The 22,500-nt window shown below is 51.0% G+C and overlaps 1 protein-coding gene across 9 annotated transcripts in view; it reads left to right on the top strand.

Moving 5' to 3' along the window:
* Positions 1 to 2,926: 2,926 nt before the first annotated feature.
* Positions 2,927 to 22,500, top strand: part of LOC126578210 (calcium-binding protein E63-1) — a 49,563-nt gene continuing 29,989 nt past the window's right edge. The window contains exons 1-4 of one of the 9 annotated variants that reach the window (XM_050240551.1): positions 2,927 to 3,570; positions 6,349 to 6,381; positions 6,455 to 6,500; positions 12,038 to 13,353. In XM_050240551.1, the coding sequence (XP_050096508.1) occupies positions 12,897 to 13,353 (457 nt within the window). In that variant the 5' untranslated portion in view covers positions 2,927 to 3,570; positions 6,349 to 6,381; positions 6,455 to 6,500; positions 12,038 to 12,896. Of the gene's footprint in view, positions 3,571 to 4,209; positions 4,231 to 4,843; positions 5,130 to 6,348; positions 6,382 to 6,454; positions 6,501 to 12,037; positions 13,354 to 20,308; positions 20,429 to 22,064 lie in introns of those variants that run through there. The other 8 variants (XM_050240548.1, XM_050240550.1, XM_050240549.1 and 5 more) reach the window with 8 other exon arrangements.

Raw genomic sequence — 22,500 nt, 5'->3', positions numbered from 1 at the left:
TGCACCAGTTGACCGTGGAACCGTACTTTGACGGTTGGGAAAAATCTTTTGCTTGCCCCGGTGGTGGAATCAGCCACCGGGGCGACGCGATGGAGCAGAGGTTGTGAGCATAACAGGGTTGTTTATGATGACAGTCTCCCTCGCCACCCCGAGGGGGTGCGTGCTACCGGGGTCGTGCTGTTTCCCATCGCAATATGGTCGAGAGTAAGCGACCAAAGGATGGCCGAGAACTCATCTTTTTACTCTCCATAAACCAGTGCGATTTGCGACTTAATAAACTCCTCTGCCTCAAGAGTAGAAGCCAACGAGAGGTGATGCTGGGAGTGGAATCGGTTCATTTACGGCCTGTTGAAATGTTAGCTGAACCATTTGGTGCATGAATGAGATATTGGCGAGTACACACTCGCTACACGCGAGCGGATGGCGGCGAGATGGCCAGCATGATTAATGGCTTCTGCATACCACGCGAGGCATGGTTATTAGATGATCTTTCCGTACGAATTAGTGATAAGATAAAATTAGCAAACAAGGAACAATTATGAGGAGCCGGCGCGATCATCACTAAGCGCAACATTAAAAAAGGAATTGATCGAAGCAAAAATAGATTACAATCGATCCACCTCTTTGCAAGCAAGATCCGCCACCATTCGCACCATTCCTTGGCGATCGATCAGAATCCGCGAATTTTCCCTTTTCGAATGGTGATTGGTCTGCGATTGCGGCCAACAGAGAGCGCCACACTTTTGTTTTCCGCGATGGCGAAGAGTGAAGGTGAACGCCAGCACCGGTACGATCGAGGTCTTGACACTCATCCTCTCGCTGCGGGCTGGCAATGATGATCGGTTCATCGTTCGCCCGTTTAACAACGACGACAAGTCGATGAGACGGCATTTTACCACACTCGCTGCAGTCGGTGCCAATGATCCTCATTTGTCTCGATCCTGCACGCTTTTCTGGCACGCTTGGCTTTGTGATATTTGTGTCCTCTTCTCCCTCAACCACAAGGTTGGCGAACACAACTGGGAGGGAGAGACGCGGAGAGTCCGCATATTGTCACGAGTTTCTGCGAGTAACGCGGATTGTTTGTGACCTTTTGTTGTTGTTGGTGTCTTTCAACTCGATAAACATTACGAGCAAAACGAGTTTCGTTTCATTTTCTTTACTTCTCTACCATCTCGGTACTGAAAATGGTCGCTCGAAGCTGTCAACTGAGAACTGGCCAGTGTCGGTTGGTTTGAAGTAGTAGACCGGGTGATGGCATGAAGCAGCGAGTAATAGCGGGCCAAGACCATCTTGGGGCGTTTGGTTACCTTGGGGGAATCAGTTGATCCTAACGGGTACCACGGGACACGACGGTTCGTCCGACGTTCGTTAAAAATCGAGCTCCCAGTGTGTGACGCTGATCGATCCTTTTGCTTGTCCTAGCGGCATCAAGATCCATTCGTGTGACCAAGCGTGAAAGCGCCCTTCGTGACAAAGAATCTTCAGTGGATTAGTGTTTTGTAACGAATTCGCTTTCGTTTCCTGCTGCGACTGCGTACTGTTCGCGCCATTGTGTGTTCAGCACGGCGGACCAAAAGACGGACGACGGCAATGAAGTAACGATGAATGTCTTTCTTTGCATTTCGCTTCTTTTCCGTTTGTTTGGGTGTGTTAAGCTCGCTTATAGAGTTTGACACAATTTTTTGGCGATGATTTAACACCCAAACGAGCACTACTAACGCTTAAAGTCTAACGCGTTCAATTTAACAATAGTGAAAGCACTCACCCAGTAGCATTGGTTAAAATAGGCGTGATTCACGTTTTACGTTTTCGCAGATGCTTTGCTGCTAAGACATTGCTATGGTATGTCATCTGTGGTAGGCCAGTTCTCGGTCAAGAGAACGGAAATGACCGTTTACCGGTGACCAACGCGGCACCCAGATCTTCCCTAACACGATTTCTAGCGGTCTCTCCTCTCACTCACGTTCTCTGGGTTGGAATGAAGGAAATTAAATTTAGAACATCGTAGCTCTCTAGCTTCGCGGTGCCTCTACGTTGTGACACTGTAGCGGACACGTGCCTTACACACCTCACAGTGTATTTGGGCAGCTGTGACCACGGTCAACCGGTGAGGACTCTACCGAATTGTTGCGCCAAGTCAGCCAGCATTGGATGGTAAGAGCACTTAAGATGAAAACCGATTTCCAGACAGTGCTGCTCCAGCACAGGAAATGGTACATCGTGGTGTGTGTGCACGGGTAGAAGCTACCGAAAAGCAGCGGAAGAACTCCATCCATTTCCGTTTTGCTTTTATCCATCATTCTCCGATCCGAACGACCGAAGGATGGCCAGCATCCGATGTATGCGTGTGTTTCATCCTTTGGTAGACTAATCCACCAACAACCAGCACAAACATACTCGAAACCCCTTTTGCCTCCCCGTCTTTAACCGTTGAGATCCGGAGAATCACATCGTTATGGCGTTCACCTGCTGTCAGCCATCGCAGGAAGGAGTCAGTCAGTCACTTCGTACCCGTAGATTCGACCAAGAGATTGGCCCCTACGACCTCTACACCTTGTTTACGACGTACCAACCGATGGCCACCGCAAACGCCGCGAAACGTTCGTGTGTTTAGAAATGTCCCGCCCGGTAGTGCGTTAACGGCGTCGTCGCCACCGCCAAAAGGGGGTTATTGGTGGCAAGAGACGAGACCCAGATTAGTTGATAGAGGGGTAGAAGAAGCAGAAGAAACCAGGAAAGCAGATAGCGAACCAAAAAAAAAAAGAGGAAGAAGCGAAGGAAGAGGACGATTGAATTGAATTTAGAACGTTTGCATTCGTGACGATGTGCTGTGATGGCCGGACATGCCACAGGCCGTGGCGCGCCACGCTTTTTGACGCTTTTCCCCACGGTGGCGGCGCTCGCCATGACACTCGCCTCGGCGATGGTTGACACTTTTGCAAATGAAAGTGCTCGGTGCAGTCGGTGCTTCGCGTAACCGCGATTCTCGTAACGCCGATTCCTCGCGTCGCGCTGGTCGTGGTACCGTGGTGGTACTTTTCACTGATTGTGGCTTTGTTGCGAAGTTCGAAAGGCCCTTCGAAAGGCCGTGCACAGAACGTTGCTAATAACAGTGTGTCCTACGGAAGCCTTGCAGCCGGTTACCGGTGACCAACCATTCGGGATTCTTGTTGAGTGATCGTGGATCGTGAAAGTGAAGAAATCGAAACACTAAGCACACGATCGTCGGAACAGTACCTAGTGCCAGTGGAAGAAAAACTGTGCTTTTCGTGAAAAATTCGAAACCAAAAAATTGTGAACACGCTGCCGTGAGAAGACGCAAAAAGCAAAGAGATTAACGGGAACGGAATTAGCGTTAGCGGGTGATCCCCGGTGTTTCGGGTTGAGCTGCGTACGTGGTGCTCCGTCGGATGGCCCGTGTGTGGCAACGAAGCGAGAACGTTTGATTCTGCTTTTGAATTAGGTTATCGCGGCCGAGCTGAGCCGAGCGGGGTGTGATTACGTTTCTTGCCACGAGATTGTCGCGCAGTGTTTGAACGAATGAGCAGCTTCTACAGTCAAATCAAGGTAGTTCAGTTGTCCTGTCCTCTCTCACCTCCCGGGGGGGTTCTCGTGCGTGTTTTGGGTCGTTTCGTCCATGTTGTGTAAACACACGGTCCGGGCAGTCCGAGCGTCCAGTGCTGGAACCACCATTCCGCCGGAGCATGATTGATGGTTCCTTTTCTTCTGCTACCGTCTGCTAAACACCTGGTGGTGTCCAAGTGTGTTTACCTTTAAGGCCACGCCGATGGCAGGAATGTGCATTAGCTAGCAAGCTGCACTCGAAAATTGAAGCACAACTGCTGTTACGACGATTAGAGCTCCGTGAACCATTTGCGTGTCTCCTCTATTATCCCGATACTCGCTCCGGTGCCAACACTGCTACATGAAACTCTTAGGCGCTAGTGTCCGCCATTGCCGTCGCCACCACGATCGCGATCACGATCAGCTGTAAACAATAACAACGCGCGAAACGATGCAGATGGATTGTATTTTGGCTTTGGCAAAAGGAAAAACGAAGGCATCCGCCTATTATTAGGAAGACGGGACCGCTCAAACACAGCTCAGCTCGCACACACTTCTCGCCACACGTCGCCATCGTCTATACTTCCTTGATCCTACGCAGCTAGCAGCTAGCACTGCGTCGAGAATGAGTGATCGATTTGAGGAGCGGCGACAACAATGGTGGTGAGAAATTATGTTTCGAATCATGTTGTGCTAGCATACATACTGAATGAGCGAGGTGATCGCAGGTTATGCACCTCACTGGCCTATAATTAGACAACCACTTAGCGCACGACGAAGACGGCGGCCAGTATGAATATGATTGCAGGGGAGAGAATTCAGGTTTCAAAAAGCAGCATTGCAACATACTGTCCACTATACACGAGCGCTCTCTCTCACTCTTTCTCGAGGACCGTGGATACGAATGGTGCGAATCCCGGGACCCCCTAGTGAGCAATCTTCCACTCCGTACCTCATAGTCCCCCCGCCAATGATCGAAGGATGGTCGGCTATTTTTGGTCCACAATCTGCGGTGGCCACTCGGCTGTGTGTTTGTAACATTCTGTGTGAGAGCGCGCGCTCAACCATCATTAGATCATCAGCGAGTCCCCTCCCACCCGCCACTAGCTTCCTTCACGAAGGTTGATGCACGAAGAGCGGGATGCAGGCAGGCAATGATGCCATGCAGCATGTGCGATGCATCGCCTCGCGTAGCGTCCTCGCTAGGGGCCGCTAGGGGTTTCTGTCGCGGAAGAAAACAGTGTCACCTTTCGCGTGGACTCGATCTGATCGGTCGAGTGGTGAGCGCGCGCGTGTGTGGGCGCGTTGTCTGATCGCTTTCTTCGTTTTTTTCGTCCGGAGTACTTGCAGTAGCAGCGGCAGCGGCGCTGGTGATCGTGAAAGTTTGACCCAGTTGCAGTTGACGATCCGTGCATTGAGCATCCTGTGGGCATCCTGTACGCGGGCGCGCGTGTCTGGGTGTGGGTGTTTTTTTTTTTTTGTTTGCTGGCCCAGAGGACATCGAGTGAAAAAAGAAATACCGAACTATGGGTGATATTAGCGAGGTGGAAGATGCGGTTAAGGTGAGCAGCGCACCGAGTTCCCGGGATCGCTAGAAGAAATCCCTTTGAGCAAGCACATTGCCTTGAACTCCCATTGTGCGAGGGTGGTATCCGGTTACAGGCGAACGGCAAAGAAAAGCGGCCATATTTATGGATTCCGTTCCAACCGCACCATCCGTAGATCGTAGAGAACGCAGATGCAGGAAGCGATACGTCTTGCACCACTTTCGCCATCCGCTGTGAATGCATTCACGGTGCGCGACTCGAAGAATTTCTTCTGGATTCTGCTTCTGCTCTGATTCTACGGTGCTCGAACAGTTCCCCCTCTATGGCCGTGCTGTGTGCAATTACATTGGCTGCACCACTAGCTGAGTGTACCAACGGTTGCTGCTGCACGTTGTAGCCGCTAAATGAAATCAGTTGAAACGCTTGCTCGATACGGACTTTAACGGGGAGCCCACTTATGGCGAGGGTGAGAAGTGAACGAGAAAAATGATTTCCTTGCTCTGCACCCAGGGAGAAAGTCTGCTTTACGTTCGCGCGCTCTCCAGCTCCAAGTGGCGAAAGGGAAGTCTGCTACCAATGTCGTGTGCTGGCCCCTGCAGCGGGTGGAAGGTTAATTGCATAAGTGTTTAAGTTCAAGGAAGTCGTAAATAAGACCGACAGTTGAGGGGTACCAGCACCAGTGGTCGGTGCCACTGTTATCGCGCTCACTGCATACTGTACATGTTAAAAAGGAACAAAAAAAAACACGAGGTACTAGGCGCCTCCATCGCTTGCACCATGCGCCTCCACCGCTAGCACAACTCGGTTGTAGCGTTTTTCCAGCGTATTGCTGGTTCCTAATCATTCTTGGGTGGGTTGAGGAATGAAATGGGGACGTCTGTCAGGCCAGTTTGTGTCTGAAGACGCGATAAGCAGCGCGGTAAAGGGAAAAGGTCGTGAAACCTCATTTGTGCTAATTAATAATGCAGGGTTGCTGCTGTTGAGCTCGCTTGTTGCTTCCATTGTGCGTTCCCCTTCACGAACACGTCTCGAGCTGCACAGATGCAACCGACCAAGTGATTGATTGATTGATCGATTGTATTGCAGCAGTGCAAGCTTCTATAATTCAAATATTAATCTGCTTCGTGCAACGCTTTCTGGATGCCATGGAATTGAACGATCTCTGAGTGGTTTTGCAAGAAGCGCACTTAAAACGTCGTTAGTACAAGTACTTTTCTTCTTCTTTCTTCCTCAGATGTTGGGTGCCGCACTCATAGGTCGTCGCAAAGTAAGTTAAATGACCGCCAATTCGTACACACATTGCCACTAACGAGGGGCCTTTGTCCTTTCTTTTTGCACAGAGCTCGGTCGCCAAAGGAAAAACGCTCACCGAGGAGGAAATCAAGGGTAAGTCTGTGAGGGATGCGAAGGAAAGGGTGGTTCGGAGACAATGTACGCAGACATCGGATCGGGGTGAATCCGTTGGATCGATTTCAAATTCGTTTCACTCAACCCCGACCCTCCTGGGGCACGGTCACACCATCATCATCATCGCTGTCGCTAATGTCTCGGTGTCCACAAAAGGGTTTGCCGATGGTTTTTGGTTTCATGTTGCATGATGATGAGTGTTGCGGATTGGCTTTTCCCTTTTTGTCCCTTTTTCCTTTCTTCATTTGAATTTCATTGTGAAAGAAAGAGAAAACGAGAGAGAGAGAGAGAGAGAGAGAGAGGGAGAGAAAGAGAGAGAGAGAGAGAGCGATTGAAGGAAACATGAACAGGATATTGATGTTAAGGGAGAGAATGGACCACCGAAGAAGTGTCAGCAAACTGTCAGGCTCATCAGGCGCAATTCGGTACTCAGTGACACCATTACCAAACGGTGTCCGATTGTGCTCGTTAAAGCGTTAATGTCTTTTGGCAGTCACCAAAGAATGTAGCTAGTTAGCAGCACCACAAAACAGCAGAAGCAGCAACCGAAGCAGAAGCTTGAGTGACTGCGTCTCGTCAACCGCAAAGCAACACCAAAGGGACACATGCCAACGCTATCGCCCGGTTTCGCGTATGATCAGCTGTTTACGTGCCGTGCCGCTTCTGCTCTCACAAGGAAGCATCCGTTTTCAGTTGAGTGACGGTCCTCGGAAAGACGATTCCCTATTAAAGCACTCTTTTCCGACACCATTCCATTTTGAAGCGAAATTAGCAGAACCGTCACCGAGGGAAGGGAAGAGAGGAGGAAAGCGAGAGAGCGGTATAGAGGGACCTAATTTCATCGCTCATTTCCGAGCGAGCTTCTTCAGTTGGCAACCGTACGGTCGCGGTGTGCCGTGGTACCGGCAAAAAACCAACCGAAAACCGGCTCCGTTACGGCTTGTTGCTGCGACAAACTACAAGCGGTTGCATTTTGGCGTGACAAGGTTACGGTCGAGCGAACGAACCGCCCCGGGTTTTCAATGAACCACGCTCCTTCGTTGGCACGCTGGTGCGAAGACGGGACGAGTCGGATATCGCATCGGTAGCACAAGGAAGGAACGTGCTGGTGCCAGGTGTCTGATTAATTAACGTGACTTGATCGACCAGGCGACCAGGCGGGGTGCAGAAGGTGCGGAAGGTTTCATCATCATCTTCAGCTTTCAGCCATTTCCTTCGAAGGCAAACGATCGATCGATCGTTCAGGCTGCTCCGGCATCGTGTGTCTTTGATTTACATAATTGATGATCGTTTCCCTTTCAACGTTCTATCTTCGATTTCTCATTGAGCTGAAGGAAGGGTCGTGGCCGTAACGAGAAACATGCTCAACACACATTCCCCTGAAACGGGCCCCCCGGTGTAAGGGTTTCAAAAGGCGCTGCTTTTCGGTGCCAAAACAGCTCGTACAGCTTGAACAACATGTTGATCAATGGGCTTGCTGATTGGATCACGGAATCGAGAATGAGATTGGCGTTGACGATCCTTGAGAATGAGGATTGATGCTCCACCGATTAACAGTGGTGCTCTTGGTGGTTTTGCAGAGTGTTTAATCATGTATCATCATACGCCTCTTCTAAACTGAAAAAGGCTGTCCTAGGATGAGCTAATGAGCCAAACGATCAGGGCGAACACGTGCGAGCCCGGAATCCCGCAGCGGTCACTCTCACTGCTCTGCTGCCATGCGGTGAGTGAGTCCTTTTTCATTTATTCATGGAACGAAGTGAAACTAATGGGTCCATCGCATGCAATTATAATCATTCCCCGGTGGGGAGTGAAGAACTTTGCCCGTTCCGTTCCTGGCTTAGTAAAGTTTCTTGAACTCTTCACCTAATCAGCACACGGCACCAGTTTGAATGCACGTGAAAGAAGGTGCAGTGTGAAGAGTTCCGTGCAATTGTCGCGACAATGTCATCGAAGGGTTGACCGTAGACGAACTGGGGCATGTGGCCCCTTTTTTCTTTGTTTTTTTTTGGCGAAAAGACGAAGCGAATTGCATTGTTTTTTGAAGTATTTGGAGTAATTGATTGAGGGTGGTAGGGGTGTCGTATGCCGTGCCAGGAACGGCACACTTATCGCGCTCCCGGGCACATAGACACAGGCATGCACACCCCGGATACGACACGGCACGTCGTTGTTCTCGATCGATCTACCGTAATCGGGTTGCCATTTGAAGTGAAATCAATGATTTATTTCGTGCAGAGCTCCGGCTCCTGCGCCCTTTCGGCAAAAAGGGGCGGAAATTGAAATGCCATCGACGGGATGGCCAACCTCTTCTTCCCCTCCAACGGGCAGCCTACAGCTCGGATTGGCATCAAGCATCAAACCCCCAAACGATAATCCTTTCCTCTTGTTGTTTGCCCGAAACGCATTCTGGCACGTGTCAGAACAGAAAGAAGGGACACACACGCAAAGCTACTGGGTGTTCCCGTAGGCTTCCCGGTAAATTGCATCACGTAACGTGCGCAGAAACAGAGTGATTCGACACTGGCGGGCGGACCTTTCTGCCACTCCAATTCTCGAAATGATGAAGTACCACAAAAAGGGGGGCAGGACTGCTGGCTTACCGGGTCGGGAAGCACCCCGAACACTGGATAAACTGTGACCGAGACCAATTCTGGCTAGCTCGCTGCTGCCATTTCGAATCCAATTTTTCGCAAATCCAGGAAGTACAACCCGGGCGAGTTCCATTACAGACCAGTCGACATCTGGATTTGCTGATTTATGATGAAACGTGCCCGGGAGGGTCCTTCCCTCGCGGGGGTTGTTCCATGTGCTCTTGACCTTTAACCAGGCGGACCGGTGAGGTGGAGCGTAGGGGTTTAGGCGGAAAGCGGTTGGTCAGTGATGACAGGGCGATGTAACACTTCTGTCACTTCTGTTCTGGTACGATTGTTTGTTGGGTTAGAATCTCGTAGGAAAGAGGAGGAGGAAGAGGACGCCAGACGTTCAAGGCAATTCACTTTATGGACTTTCCGGTGAGGCCACGTGCCTCACAGCGGATTGTGCACCTCACGCCGAATGAAATGTGATGGGAAGAGATGGTTGTCGTATGGCGATGCTACTGTTCCAATTCAATTTCCGACGGTATATGCATGAGTTGAAGAATGCTTTTTTGATGGCAAATGGATGCACTCCATGCCTTGGACTTGAAGAGAACATTTTGAAATTTTATTCTGTTAGAATGTGAGGTTATGTGGACAAGCGTTCAGTCGAATGACAGTCTCGCTAGCACCGGATATGAATCGAAGGATCCAATGAGTATCCTAGCAACGCTATGGAACACCGTCTACAGTTTCATCTCAGCAACCACTGTGCCTTTAGTTTCATTCGGTGCTCCCCTTGGCACGGCGGGCAGTGAAATGGTTCGCAAACAAAAAGTAAAAGGCCAAACGAAGGCTGATTCGACAGTGTCACGTACAACCAATTACTCACGGATTCGAAACGAAGTAATCAACAGCGTCCAACCTCAGAACGGGCACAACAGTGAGGCAGAGCGAACGAATGAACCACAAAAAACGGAAGTTGGAACAGAACATATCGAAAGTGCAACACCTCCCCGGGTGTGTGTCGCGCCCTCCATTGCTGTGATGGTGTTTTGGGTGAGTTGGTGTGAAAACAGTATCAGTGGGGGCCTGGTACTCATCGTGGGTTGGTGGCTAGCAACAACAATCAGGTTGCACCTTCGTTCGATGCCACGCGCCGATGTAGGCCTCCTTCTCGGCAAGGACGGCGAGATCCTTCCACACTCAACGCCTACGCCATCGTTGTTGGTCTGGGGACGTGTCGCGCGTACCATTTATCAGCGTGATTTATGAGAGCTGATTTGATTTGATATTTATGAGCTCTCTTTCTCTCGCTCATTCACACACTCTCTCTCTCTCTCTCTCGATTCGATCGACGGTCAACGGCGTGCCCACACCACCGATTGGCCACAAAATGGTTAGCATCGTGGTGCCTTGTCGTCGGTTTCGGTTTTACGGCCGTTGGCTGTTCGTAGAAGACGCAGCGACAGGAGAGCGAAGGAGATTAATCATTTCCTTCTCTGTCCGGGCTCCGGGGGTGTCTAATGATTGTGTTGAAAGGATCCAATGGATCGCATTAATGCGGTCGAGGCTCCTGGCGTCACCATCCGGTTTAGGAGATTTTGTGCCAACCGCACAGCACGGATCTCTTTATAGCGTGCTTTGATCGTTGCTACTCCAGGAGGAGGAGGAATGGAAATGGGAATGATAATGTTTCATTTGGCGCACCGGCTTCATTCATCCGACATCTTCCGGCACACAAAAATCCGTAATGAAATGCCGAAATTGATCAGAAATTTATTAATCAGCGGCATTCGGGAAGGACATTCCGCTTGCGAGCGAGCCTGCGAACGAGCTTCTTCTTTAAAGTATGCTAATCGTCTTTCGAAGAGCACTTTAAAGAAGTCGCCCACCAATTTTTTTTGGCAGCTTACGATGGCCACTGATGGCAGAAACGGGAAACGGAGGTCACAGTGAAGCACGGCCATAAACGGAACAAACTCTCTCTCTCTCTTTCTCTCCTAATGCTACTGCTCCTGGCATTGCGTTTTATGATCCTGGTTCGCCAGGCCGGGCGGCGCTTTTATGATTGCTTCATTGTGTGCAAAATATGCTTCATTATCGCTTTCGCCCAGTTCACTCCACTTGGTGTACGCTGTTTGTTTTTCCTTCTCTCGACATGGTGCTTCACGTGGCACGTGGCACCAGCCTTGAAATTGTTTTTTTTGCGCTCTCTGCATTGTTCCAGCACTTCCGGCAGTGCCGTCGGTTGGGAACACACTTCGGGTCACAACACACATCAAAATGTTTGAGTTTTTTTATACGATTTTCACAATGTTTTAACACGTAACCCATGCATTTATGATGAGAGGTGGTGGGGGGATTTTCGTTGTTTTTTTTTTTGTTTGACTTACCACCTTGCTCGACGATGTCAATACTTTATGCTAATAGTTGCTGTCGGACACACAATTCTGCTGTAATAACGCTGGCCATGGTTGGGTCCGGGGGGCCAGAACCGCACCATTCTGGCACCTCGATAATACCCATCGAGCGACACTCTAGGAGTTGTAAAAGACTCCAAAAGGTCAAAGGTAACCCCGGATCAGGTTGTATGCTTGTCTACGTGTGTTTATGGTTTGGTTAAAGATTTAAAATGTTAGCTACCTGGCTGGTAACGGGTGTGTTTGTGTGTCTGTGTCGTGCCAGCAAGGTATAACAATAATCTTGAACGGATTTCTCCCTAGAGTAGCACTCCCCCCCATGGGGAACACCCCTTCCAAAGAGGGACTCCGTAATCTAATGTGGAGCACACGCAACCGATTGGGCCGAGTGTTAATGTCACTTTACATTCTGTTCATTTTTTGTAACCTTTTTTTGTAACAACCACATTTTTGTTCTGTCCTTTGTGAGTTGCCGTAACGCGTTTTTTCTCTCTTTTCAACCACCTTTATTTAGGTTAGTTGTGCAGTGATTAGTGGCTTTTATGAGTTGTTGGGGCGTGGGTACAGAACTCCCGCGAGGAGAGTCTCTCGAGTTAATCATTTGTGTTGAACACTGAACGGTGTAGTGTGCTTGTTTTTCCCCTCAAAAAGAAGACAGAGCAGCAGAAAATACAAGCCTTTGGATAGCCGAATCAAGGTCCGTAGTTATCGATCGAACAAGTTAATGCAAGTTTGTGCCAGGTCGCGACAGTGGTAACGACCGTCAGTGACCTCCAAGTGGTGCGTTGCGAGGGCCAACATCAATTTTGATAACCACAAAACCATCCCCAAACGCGAACAGCCAGCGAGAGAGAGAGAGAGCGAGAGCTTATCAAAGGCGCCACCAACCGACGGTGCATGATAAGACGCTTGTTGCGGCGTGAACGAACGGCAAAACGTAACCTCAAACGGCCACCCACTGGCGACGTTATTGGGCTTCGAAGTACCCCCTCTGCGTGGTACCAGTGCACGTGTGGGAGTAGCGGTGGATCCCGTGGGGTGTCTGAGATTTACTTAGCCACCCTCTGGCACCGGTGTCTGGTCGATTGCACACAGGAATTGGTTGTTCCAGCGCCGCGTGATGCTGCTGCGGCTGCGGCTGCTGCCACCGGCAACGCATTGACGAAGGTCGACAACAGTACCTCGTGTCTACGCGACGCCATCATCATCTTCGTCGTCGTTGTCGTCGTCGCCATCGTTTCCTCTTCGTTGAGCAATCGTCAACTAATCAACAAGATAAGAAAACACCATCAACAAGATCTTGGCCTTCCCTTCAGGCACGAGCAGAAGCGGCCCCGAGTGGAGGTGGGAAGAGGACGGAGCAATTCTGAGATATGAGTAGTTCGCTAACGATGGGAGCAGCAGGAAGAAATCCAAGTGCCACCCTGGCGGAGCCAGCGGGAAGCACAACAACCACCACCACCAGCGACAGCAGCAGCAACAGCAGCACCGCCAGCCACTCGGACGAGTTGTCGTGTGCGGTTCAGTCGTCGTCACCGTCGTCAACGGTATCCTCGGTTCGACTACCGGCGCTCCGGGAGACTTCCGGAAAGGCGGGTAACGTTGCCGCGGCCGACAGTAATTTCCTGACGCCGCAAGCGGCACGCGAAGGAACGCCACCGCGGGCGGATGCGCAGATAGAGCTCGGTTCGGCACCGGCCGGATGTGTTAGCAGTGCGAGTGTGGCGGACAGTGGCGAGGACGGTGCACCACCGAAGAAGGTCATCCGGAAGCGCATCATCATCCGGAAGCGGATCGTCAAGAAGATGAAGAAGAAGGACGAAAAGTTTTGTGAGTGATCATCATCAAGCCCTAGCTACATCCCTTCCGCGTTCTTCGACCAACCGGACCAACCGGACAGTACCTACTGGGCGTATTACGGACAACCCGGCCAGTGACTACCACGACGACGACTACAACGACGACAACGACGACGACGACGACGATTTGCAATTTTGCAGCCCTGGTGCGGCAGGTGTTGGCCAAGAACGGTGCCACCGGCAGTGCCTCAATTTGCAGCCCGAGATGACGTACCATTTCCGACGCTGATCGACGCGGCCATAAAGTAGACGACTTTCATCATGCGAACCGGACGGAACGATAACTTATCAGGCAACATTACAAGCTGCTCCCTCACTCTCTCGCTCAAACATTTGTACTCCTCTCCGGCAACGCTCACCTCCTTCAATAAGACTACGACCAACACGGCATTTCGTTCGTTCTGCACACTGGTGGTGGTGGTGGCGGTGGTGGTGGTAGCGGGACCGAGACCTCCTCCGATACGATGATACGCGTCCGATACGCCCGTTTGTTTATAATCGTACAATTTGCGATTGATTGTTTATGTGATTTCCATCATAGCCGGGGCCCACTTCATTAGCCGCTCCAATCAATCGGCGCTCGGAATTGCCGAGTTGCTGCCCGGAGGAGTAGGGCATTTGGATCAGTCCGGAGGGTAGCGGTATCTTGACATGCTGCCAACCGACGCGGAGCTTATCGCGGATGGGGTTTGTGGACTTTGTTTGCTCTAGATTTACCTCTGCCATGATTCTGGCCTTTTGTGCTGGTAAAGGCGCGAAGCTGGTAGCATTGCGTTTGCCGATGGATATTGTTCCTCTCCAGTGACACAGGCAGACAGTTTACTTTAATTATTTGTAAGATTTACTTGACATTGACATAGAGTTGATGTCATCTGTCTTTCATAATATTTAAGATAATGAAAAGGCTTTCGTGTACATCGTTGTGGAATGGTCGCGAGATAATGGAAGTAATTCACAAATGAAAAGTTCTTAATAGGCTCCATCTATTGTAGTACCTGAAGTTTCTGTATATATTTTTATATAGCCATCTATAACGTTTTATATCCATTGAAGGATACTGATTTAAAGCAATTTAAAGTAAGCAGCTTTAAAGCAATTTTTATCTACATTTTCTCTCGAATAAGCGTACTGTGCCGGTGGAAAAACTTGATGGCGATGAATGGAATCACGGAGAGAGTCCTTACAGGCCCTTCCTATTTAGATTCATGAATAAATTTAATGCTAGCCACAACCAAATCCCCATCGTCGGCCATGCCGTGTTTATCGCCGTGAAAAATCCAAAGCAGAATTAATCAAAACTCCTCAGAACGCAATAAGAGACACCTCCGGTTCTTGAACTTCCTCCGATCTCCAATCTGTGTTTGTGGCTCCAGATTGCGCCAGTTGTGATCCTTTGTTCGAAGCCACAAACAAAGGTACGGCCAGCCCTTTCCACCAACCGTGGCATTCCATCTCTAATCGGAAACGCGGCCAAATTATCAACACCTCCTTAGCTGCACGCATACACACAGGCACATCCTGCAGACCGTCCGTCCGTCCGTCCGTAATTTCTGTGATTTCACCGAATACCCTTTTAATAATTCATACTATCCCATTAGTCGCCATCCCTTTTTCGGTGGGGGCTCTCAGTTCGTTGCCGTCCGCCAAAAAGCCCCAACCACCAACAAAACCCACTTTAACGCAATCCATCGAGCCTGGTCCACCACCACCGAGGTTCCCCGGGAGTTCGACAGCTAGCATCACACCGGGTGCAAACGGTGGCGGTCAGGAATGTCCAAAAATTTAGTTTTGGTTACATTTTATCCAAATAGGCCCCCGGATGAAGGTGGAAGCATCCAGATACGGTGCGTTCCGGCAAACTGTATCCCCTCCCGCTTCCGTTTTCCTCTCTTTTTCGCGTGTCAGCACCTTTTACGCCGGACACTCGCACCGCCTGGTGTGTGTGTGTGTCCGTGAGTGTGCGCGCGCACTGGACGAGCTTTGGACTTTATGAATAATTTATGAAGCGACCAACTCAGCACTCCGACCGCGTCCGACCGGTCGGGCTCGGGTGTGATTGCTGACCTACCGTCAATCCTTTACGTTCCGCTCGCATTTTGTCCCCTTTTTTTGTCGTCTCCAGGCGCCGCGGTTTGCTGTGTGTCTGCTCCGCGGAACGGTTCGAGTGCACGAAAGCCCGAGAGACCGATAAAAGCACTGCGCACCAACCCTAACACCACCCCGAAACCGGGCGTCGACGGTGTGACGAGGTTGAACTCCAACCTACCGTCCCGACGTAACGAGCATACCTGAACATATCACGTCCACGTTGCTTCGGGGGGCTCGTGCTCGGAACCGTACCAGTACCAAGTACCACGGTGGGTTTTTGGGCCGTAGCGACAATCATAATAACAATAATGATAATCGCTGTAATCATTTATTACCATCAAGCGCGTGATAAACCCGCGTGGAGGATAAGGAGTCAGAAGGGGAAGGGGCACCGCCTGAACCGTGCACCGTGGACATTCACGCGGGGACGTCGACATCGTTCTTCTGTGACGGTGGCAGTGTGCGGAGCAAATTAAAACCAGCTCACAGTAGGGGCGCCCCATGGTGAGGGCAAAACCTCATAAACCTCCGCAAGCCCAGTAGGCGAGTTAATACTGTACTGGCGAGTAGTTAGTCCGGGGCCCAGTGTGGATCCACCACCACACCACAGACCACAGGCCGCAGGCCACGCAGGCGAACATTTGCAGCCGCGCGAGCGCGAAGATTGATTTTTCATAATTTATCAGCGCAAATGTGAATAACTTTAGAGAAAATATTACACTTTTCGCAGGCCGAGGGGTACGCAACTCAACCGTAACCAATTAAATGCCTAATTGAAATGTTTCGCCGTGGCCACATAAACCCTCAACCGGGGCCCGGGACCATTAACCATCGTGGCCACTCGTTTTCGGTTCCACGACGCAAATCCATTCGCATGGTGTTGTATGTGTTTGCGTTACGCAATCAGAGCGTTAATCGCGTGCGACGTGGAGGCTCGCATTTTGAACCGCGCACCAACCGCCCATCAATCACTGCAACGGTCAATTGTTTTTGGGGCGCGGGCGATCGTAAGGACTGCGAGTGACACGCACGCACAAATACACGCCATCGCCACCATTTTATTGTTAATTTTTTTGTTGCTTTTGTTTTAACCGAGGGCATGGAGTCCTCTCAAAGGATTTACCAACGCCTCCACGCGGTTGTGTAATTGATTCCAGTGCTTTCGGTGGCCGACCAGCCGTCGTGGAATGTAGAAAAGCTCTTTGTTTGCGTTGTGCGAGTACGCGCGATATCAAGCGTAAGAAATGTCATAAATTTTCGCAAGAGAGGTTGATTTAGTGTGTGTACACCGACGAACCGAGAAAGGCTACTAAAATTTCCACCACGGCACCACAACACGGCACAGCATTTCGAGGAAAAGCCGATTTTCCACCGAAATGAAAATTAATTCGCTCCCAAGAATCGCCCACGCCTGTTCCACCCATTTATTGGTGGCGGCCTGGTTTATGGTGCCAAATTTTACGATGCAAACCAGCACCACCATCACCTCCTCGACCCCACTGGACTGGCCATTTCGAGGGGGGTGATGTCTTAACACTTTAAAATAATTAAAAGCAACGAAGCACCGTGACCATATTCTCCGCATCGGAATGCTGGCGCTGTTCGATGCAGAATGAATGCACGTGCCTTAAACATGGTCACAGACACATGCACGCGGTTTACGGGGGGAGGTTTACGACCAACGACCGACCACCTTAACAAAATTCGAATGACCAGAAGGCGCAACAAATGATCCAACGCTTGCCGGACGTTGAGCTGGACACGCTGGGCCCTCAGCTCAGCTACTCCATCATTTTCCATCGTTTCCATATTGTCATTGCGGGCAAACAACACTAACTTGACCGAAACAGAGAGAGAGAGAAAGAGTGAGAGGCAGACCAATGTCGGATGGCGGCAGCAGCTGTTGACAATAATTTTTGACGTCGCCGTCGCCGCGAGGACATTTCAAAAATGGAAAAAGGCCGATCTGTCCAAATGATTTTTGGCTACGCGAAAGAGCGGAGGGGAGGGGTAATATCGGCAGCGGCATGGGTTTGGTCTTTCGCTGACAGTCGTTTTGGCAGACGGCCATAACGGTCGTGCCGGCCCGAAACGTGTCGTACCGGCGGCATGCGGTTTCTTTCCGGGCGTGAACTACCGGGAATTGGCCAATAAATATGTGGACCACTGGCCGGCCACTGCGCAACGTCTGGCTTCAGCATTTTTGGTTATGATCTATAGGGGGCGGGACGTTGTTTTCTTTTTTGGGTATGGAATGTTTCTGATCAAAGCGAAAGTTCAATATTTACTGCATTGTTTTAAAAGATGGGCGTCTTCATGTATCAAATGCCGTTTTCATGGGGATACTTTGTTTTAGAGCTCGTTTGATTCAATTTACCGAAAGCCTTTTTCACCTCCCCTTCTCCCTTGGTCCACCAGACTCATCGATCATGCCCCTAAAAGCCTTTAATCCTGACAAGGACGTCGACAGCGACAGCAACGACAACAAACGAGGGCTAGAGGGCTACCGATTGCGCCACCATTGCTATACTTCCTCCTCATGCATGTTTAATCCCTTTCCTCGCACCCTTTCCACAGTGGCAGGCATAAAAACCCAAACTAATGCTTCTTTTGTTTCCCTTTTCTCTTTCTCTTCCAGGTGAGTATCTGTGAGCTCGTTTCGCGTGGACGTGAGTAACCGATTATTGGATCATTTATATGGATTTGTTCGTAGACGGGTCGACAGCGCAGCTCCGGGGACAAGGGTTCAAATTCCATCGCACACATCCACCAACACACTCCTTTTGCGACGTAGAAATAATTAATGATTTAATGTATACCAAGAGTGGAGGGGGGAGGGGTGATCTTGGTGGTTGTAGGTTCCACGAAAAGGACTATCCTCTTCCTTGGAACTTATCGAAAGGATCGAGCTTCCTCCATTCGCATCGCTTATCACCCTTCCATGCGTCTTCCGTCGAAGTGTTGGTTGTCCACATGTTGTTGTGGCACTCCGATACACGCGTTTACGCGTAAGAGTCACCGCACCGGCGAGGGCAGGAGTGTGAAAATGTTTTCCAACATGCAATCCCCTGTCGCCCCTTCCGGCGGGGTGGCCGGGGTTTAAGGGGATGGGCGAGCTTAGTTCGTCTAAGCTGCTCAAGCAGAGGTGCGCCACCGCTTCGCAACAACAACAACAACAACAACACAATACTTCCGTTGGTTGGAGCTGGGTTGGGATCACAATCCGATGCTCCTCTTCCTCTCTCTCTCTCGCGCGCTTCACGTCCCCTCATTACCCTCTGAGGGTAACGGAATGAACCTACGACTGACAACACCGGAAGGTATATATTCCCTGGGTAGAAATTTCGTTTTACCATTCCGCCATCCTTCCATCAGCCCACTTACCGGTGCTCTATCCTTTCTGACTTTCTTTGTTCACCGTCTGGCGGTGAGGCAAATGGTGTCCTTTCACCTTTTCCAACTTCATTCCACGGCACGCTGGTGCTTTCTGTCTGACTCTCTCTCTTCACGGCCACCGGACTAAAGTTGACAAGTGGTTTGTGATGGGAAAAGAATTGTCTACTCGTTGGGAGCGTTGGGAGCCACATCGCTCGCCCTCCACCCTCACGCCTCTGCGTGTTGCGTGCGTTTACGACGATCGAGGTGATGTTGCTTATCGCTGTTCAACAACACGATTAGCCCTTAATGAAACGGCGAGCATGGGAGAGGGAACACGATTACGAGCAGCACTCGGCCCCCTTACGGAGGATTCGAGGTCACGCCATCGCCATCGGCGTGAATTCGCTTTAAAGCCATTCGATGGGGGAACTGATGGAGAGCAAAACACACAGAATGGGGACCATTCTCCATTTTTGTGTGGCACAGGGCGAGCTTTTGTCGGTTCGTGACGTGAAGTCAATTGAGGGCCCAAAAATCCAAATGAACTCACACAAGATGGGCTCAGAAGACGCGGGATTTGCATGAATCACTTTAAAACTCCCACTGGCCCGGTTGAGAACTGTCCAAATTGCGCATTGAAGTTCGCAGCTCCGGCGAGCTGGAAACGAAGACCACGGCGACGGCGACGGCGACGGTTTCCACCTTCTTCAATGCGAAACGAAACGAACGTCTAGCGCAGCAGTCCGCCAGTATTTCGCTTTGTTTGTTCCGCTCGCCTAGCTCCGCGCACCCTTCCCCCGAGGAACTTGATCCATTTCCACTACACATCTCCCACCGATCACCCATCGATGGTTTATGGCCTTTCGCGGGAGCGCTCCGCGTCCTCTGGTGTTCGGAGCAGCAGCAGTCCTGGACCCAAGCCAAACCATGTCAAGCGAAACGTTCGTGTGCGTGCCTCTGTGTATGTGTGCGGGCGTGTTGTTTGTGTGACCGAAGCTCGCGATTTTCCCGATAAAACATCCTCGGACCCACAGTTCTCGGCTATCTCGCTCGCCCGCGCGCACTCTTCTTCGTTCTCTTTCTTTCTTTTTTCTCTCTCTCTATTGCTTCTCTCTTTCTTTCTTTTTTCTCTTTCTCTCCCACTTGGCTCTCTGTTTACTAGCAGCAGGGCCGTGGAAAGCTGAATGGAAATTGCTCGGAAAAAGGCGTATGAAAGATCAGGGAAAGCTACTCGCAAGAGAGTTCACACTCAAAAGCATACGATAGAGCGAGAGAGATAGAGAGCGATAAAGAGAGAGAGAGAGAGAGAGAGAGAGAGAGAGAAAGAGAGGGATGTTTCCGGGCGCGAGCAAGACAAACGCTGCCGCTCAACAAGCGAAAGAGAGAGCGAGAGCGAGAGAGTCGCGGGTTTTTGAGTGATTTTCCACGAGCGAACGGTCCACACCGACGCCGACAGTACCGGGAACGCGACCGTACCGTCAGTTGCTTTCTAGATCTCGCCTCAAATGTAGGTCATCATCCCGAATTCCGATTCCGAATCCCGTTTCCGTCGCTCCGGAGTGTCGCATTTGGAAACTGTGGTTTGTGTTTAGTGTGCGCCTCCATCGGGAGGTGATGGTGTTTACAAGATCACCCGCCCAGGGGGTATCACCCCTTATCGTCAGCCCCATTTCCGGTTCAGCTGGTTTTTCTGGGAGAGTTCGTTGGCGAAGCAGCAGCTGCTGGTGCTGCTGCTTTTGCTGTGCATTCCGTTGGCACAGCACAACTCCCAAAGACTTGTGAGCACACTCAAGGCACACAAACACACACACACACACACAGAGGCAGACACGCAGTGCGATAAATGATGAAAGTGCAAGAAGCGCGTTTGTGGGAGCGAACCGTATCCGAGTGAAACACAAGCCGCGGGGGCCAACAGAGACCGGAGTTGAGCGAGCGAATGGATGGCGATTATGTTTCCAGAAACTGAAAACCACTCTGGAACGCTGCTTGCTGTCGCTTGCTCGCGTAACACGTGGCCTGTGGTCTCGGCGTGATGGTGAAACCATTCCACGAAATAACCCATGGCATCCGGTTTCCTCCTTTTGCTTTAACGTTTCTGGGACCATCATTCCATCAAACAGCAGCAGCAACAGCCCCTTCCCTTGTGCATCAAAAAGGGGAACAGAGTCCTTTCGCTTCGTAATCATGTGAAGCGCAACAATCGAGGCCACGTGTTACGTGGCAAAAAACACGCTCCATCTACGACGCAATCTCGAGCTGGCTGGGCGGCGAACTCGGTTCGGTTCGCCACCTCGGCCACTCGGTTCCAGTCGTCGTCGTCGTCGTCGTCGTCGTAGCACGTGAGCACCAGCACCAATGCGCTTCTCCTGCGCACGGCACACGTGAGCACCTGAAGGGTTCTCCCTTGTCAAGGCGACGATGGATGGATGAATTGGTGGAAGGGGCACGTGGTGGTCGATTCGCTCCAACACCCGGCACCAAGTGTCGGTTCGGTCGATGATGGGCGTTTTGGGGGTGGGCAGGGTGGGAGGTGGTTGGCTAAACAAAAACAAACCTCCGTCCTCTAGGTTCATCGTCAAGTGGCTACCACTTTCGCTCGCTTCGCTAAGGGTTTGTTGGTGCCTGTGTCTGTGTGCCTGGTGTGCTACAGCGGGACCGGATGCTTTCGAGAAACCCGTTTTCTGATACCGGAGTATCCTTTCGGCAAGGACTCTCACGCTCGGCGCGCCTCGCCAGGATCCAATGTCGGTCAGCCTGACGCCTGCTGGCTGGTGGCCCAGTTTGTGCCCCCCCCCCCACGTTTTCACGCTTTTGTTGATCTTCCTCGCTCTTCGGTAAAGGCGGAAAAGGGGAGAAAAAGTACCACCGACCATGCGCCTCCATTCCGGGGCCACCACTTGATGGGTGGATGGATGGATGGGCACTGTGGCTTGATGAAATTTGCAACAAAAACATTGCCCCCCCCCCCCCCCGGGGATGCGTCTTCAAAGTGCTCCAAACTGCCACCCCGTCTCCCATGACACGGGTTGTTTGAGACACTTAAAGCGATCAACCGTTCCGCGCGGGGAGCCGACTGAGGGAGCCCTGTTTATGTAACGCTCGAAGCCAGTGAAGTGAGCATAAGCACATAATCATATGGTGGTCGTGTGCGCGTATGCGTGTGTCTATATGTGTGGCTCTGATACGATCCGTTGCTTTCTCTCATAACAACAGCACCAGCTCCAGGAGGGTGATCTTACGCATCCCCTTTGGCCTTCCCTCCCCCTCTTTCGTAGCGACTAGAATGTCCGGTAGTGTTCGTGCACCCAAGTGTTCCCAAGCTAGAAAGACGCCGTGACGCCCCGTTGGTGGATGTCACCGTGTATCCGTGGACGTGCGAGTGTGTGCTACGTTAGGTGGGAGTACGTTTAGTGTAGCAGTTAGTGAGTGAGATGTGAGTGAACCAGTGGGCCTGTGCTGCTGTCCACCTCACCTACCCCTTCCACTGACCCCCTTCTATAGAATCTCCCTCTCAATCCGATCCCAATTCGATCCCAACTCGCTCCTTAACGATGCTTTCAGTCTAACTACCTCGCGATCTAAGCAACCGTGAACCGGCAGGACAGACTGCAGAGACGGTTCCATTCGATCGCTTTGTGCAGTTGTACGC

Source organism: Anopheles aquasalis, chromosome 3 (assembly GCF_943734665.1).
Source record: "Anopheles aquasalis chromosome 3, idAnoAquaMG_Q_19, whole genome shotgun sequence".
Taxonomy (NCBI): domain Eukaryota; kingdom Metazoa; phylum Arthropoda; class Insecta; order Diptera; family Culicidae; genus Anopheles; species Anopheles aquasalis.
The sequence above is the reverse complement of the archived record's forward strand: the minus strand, read 5'-3'. Positions and strand labels throughout refer to the sequence as shown.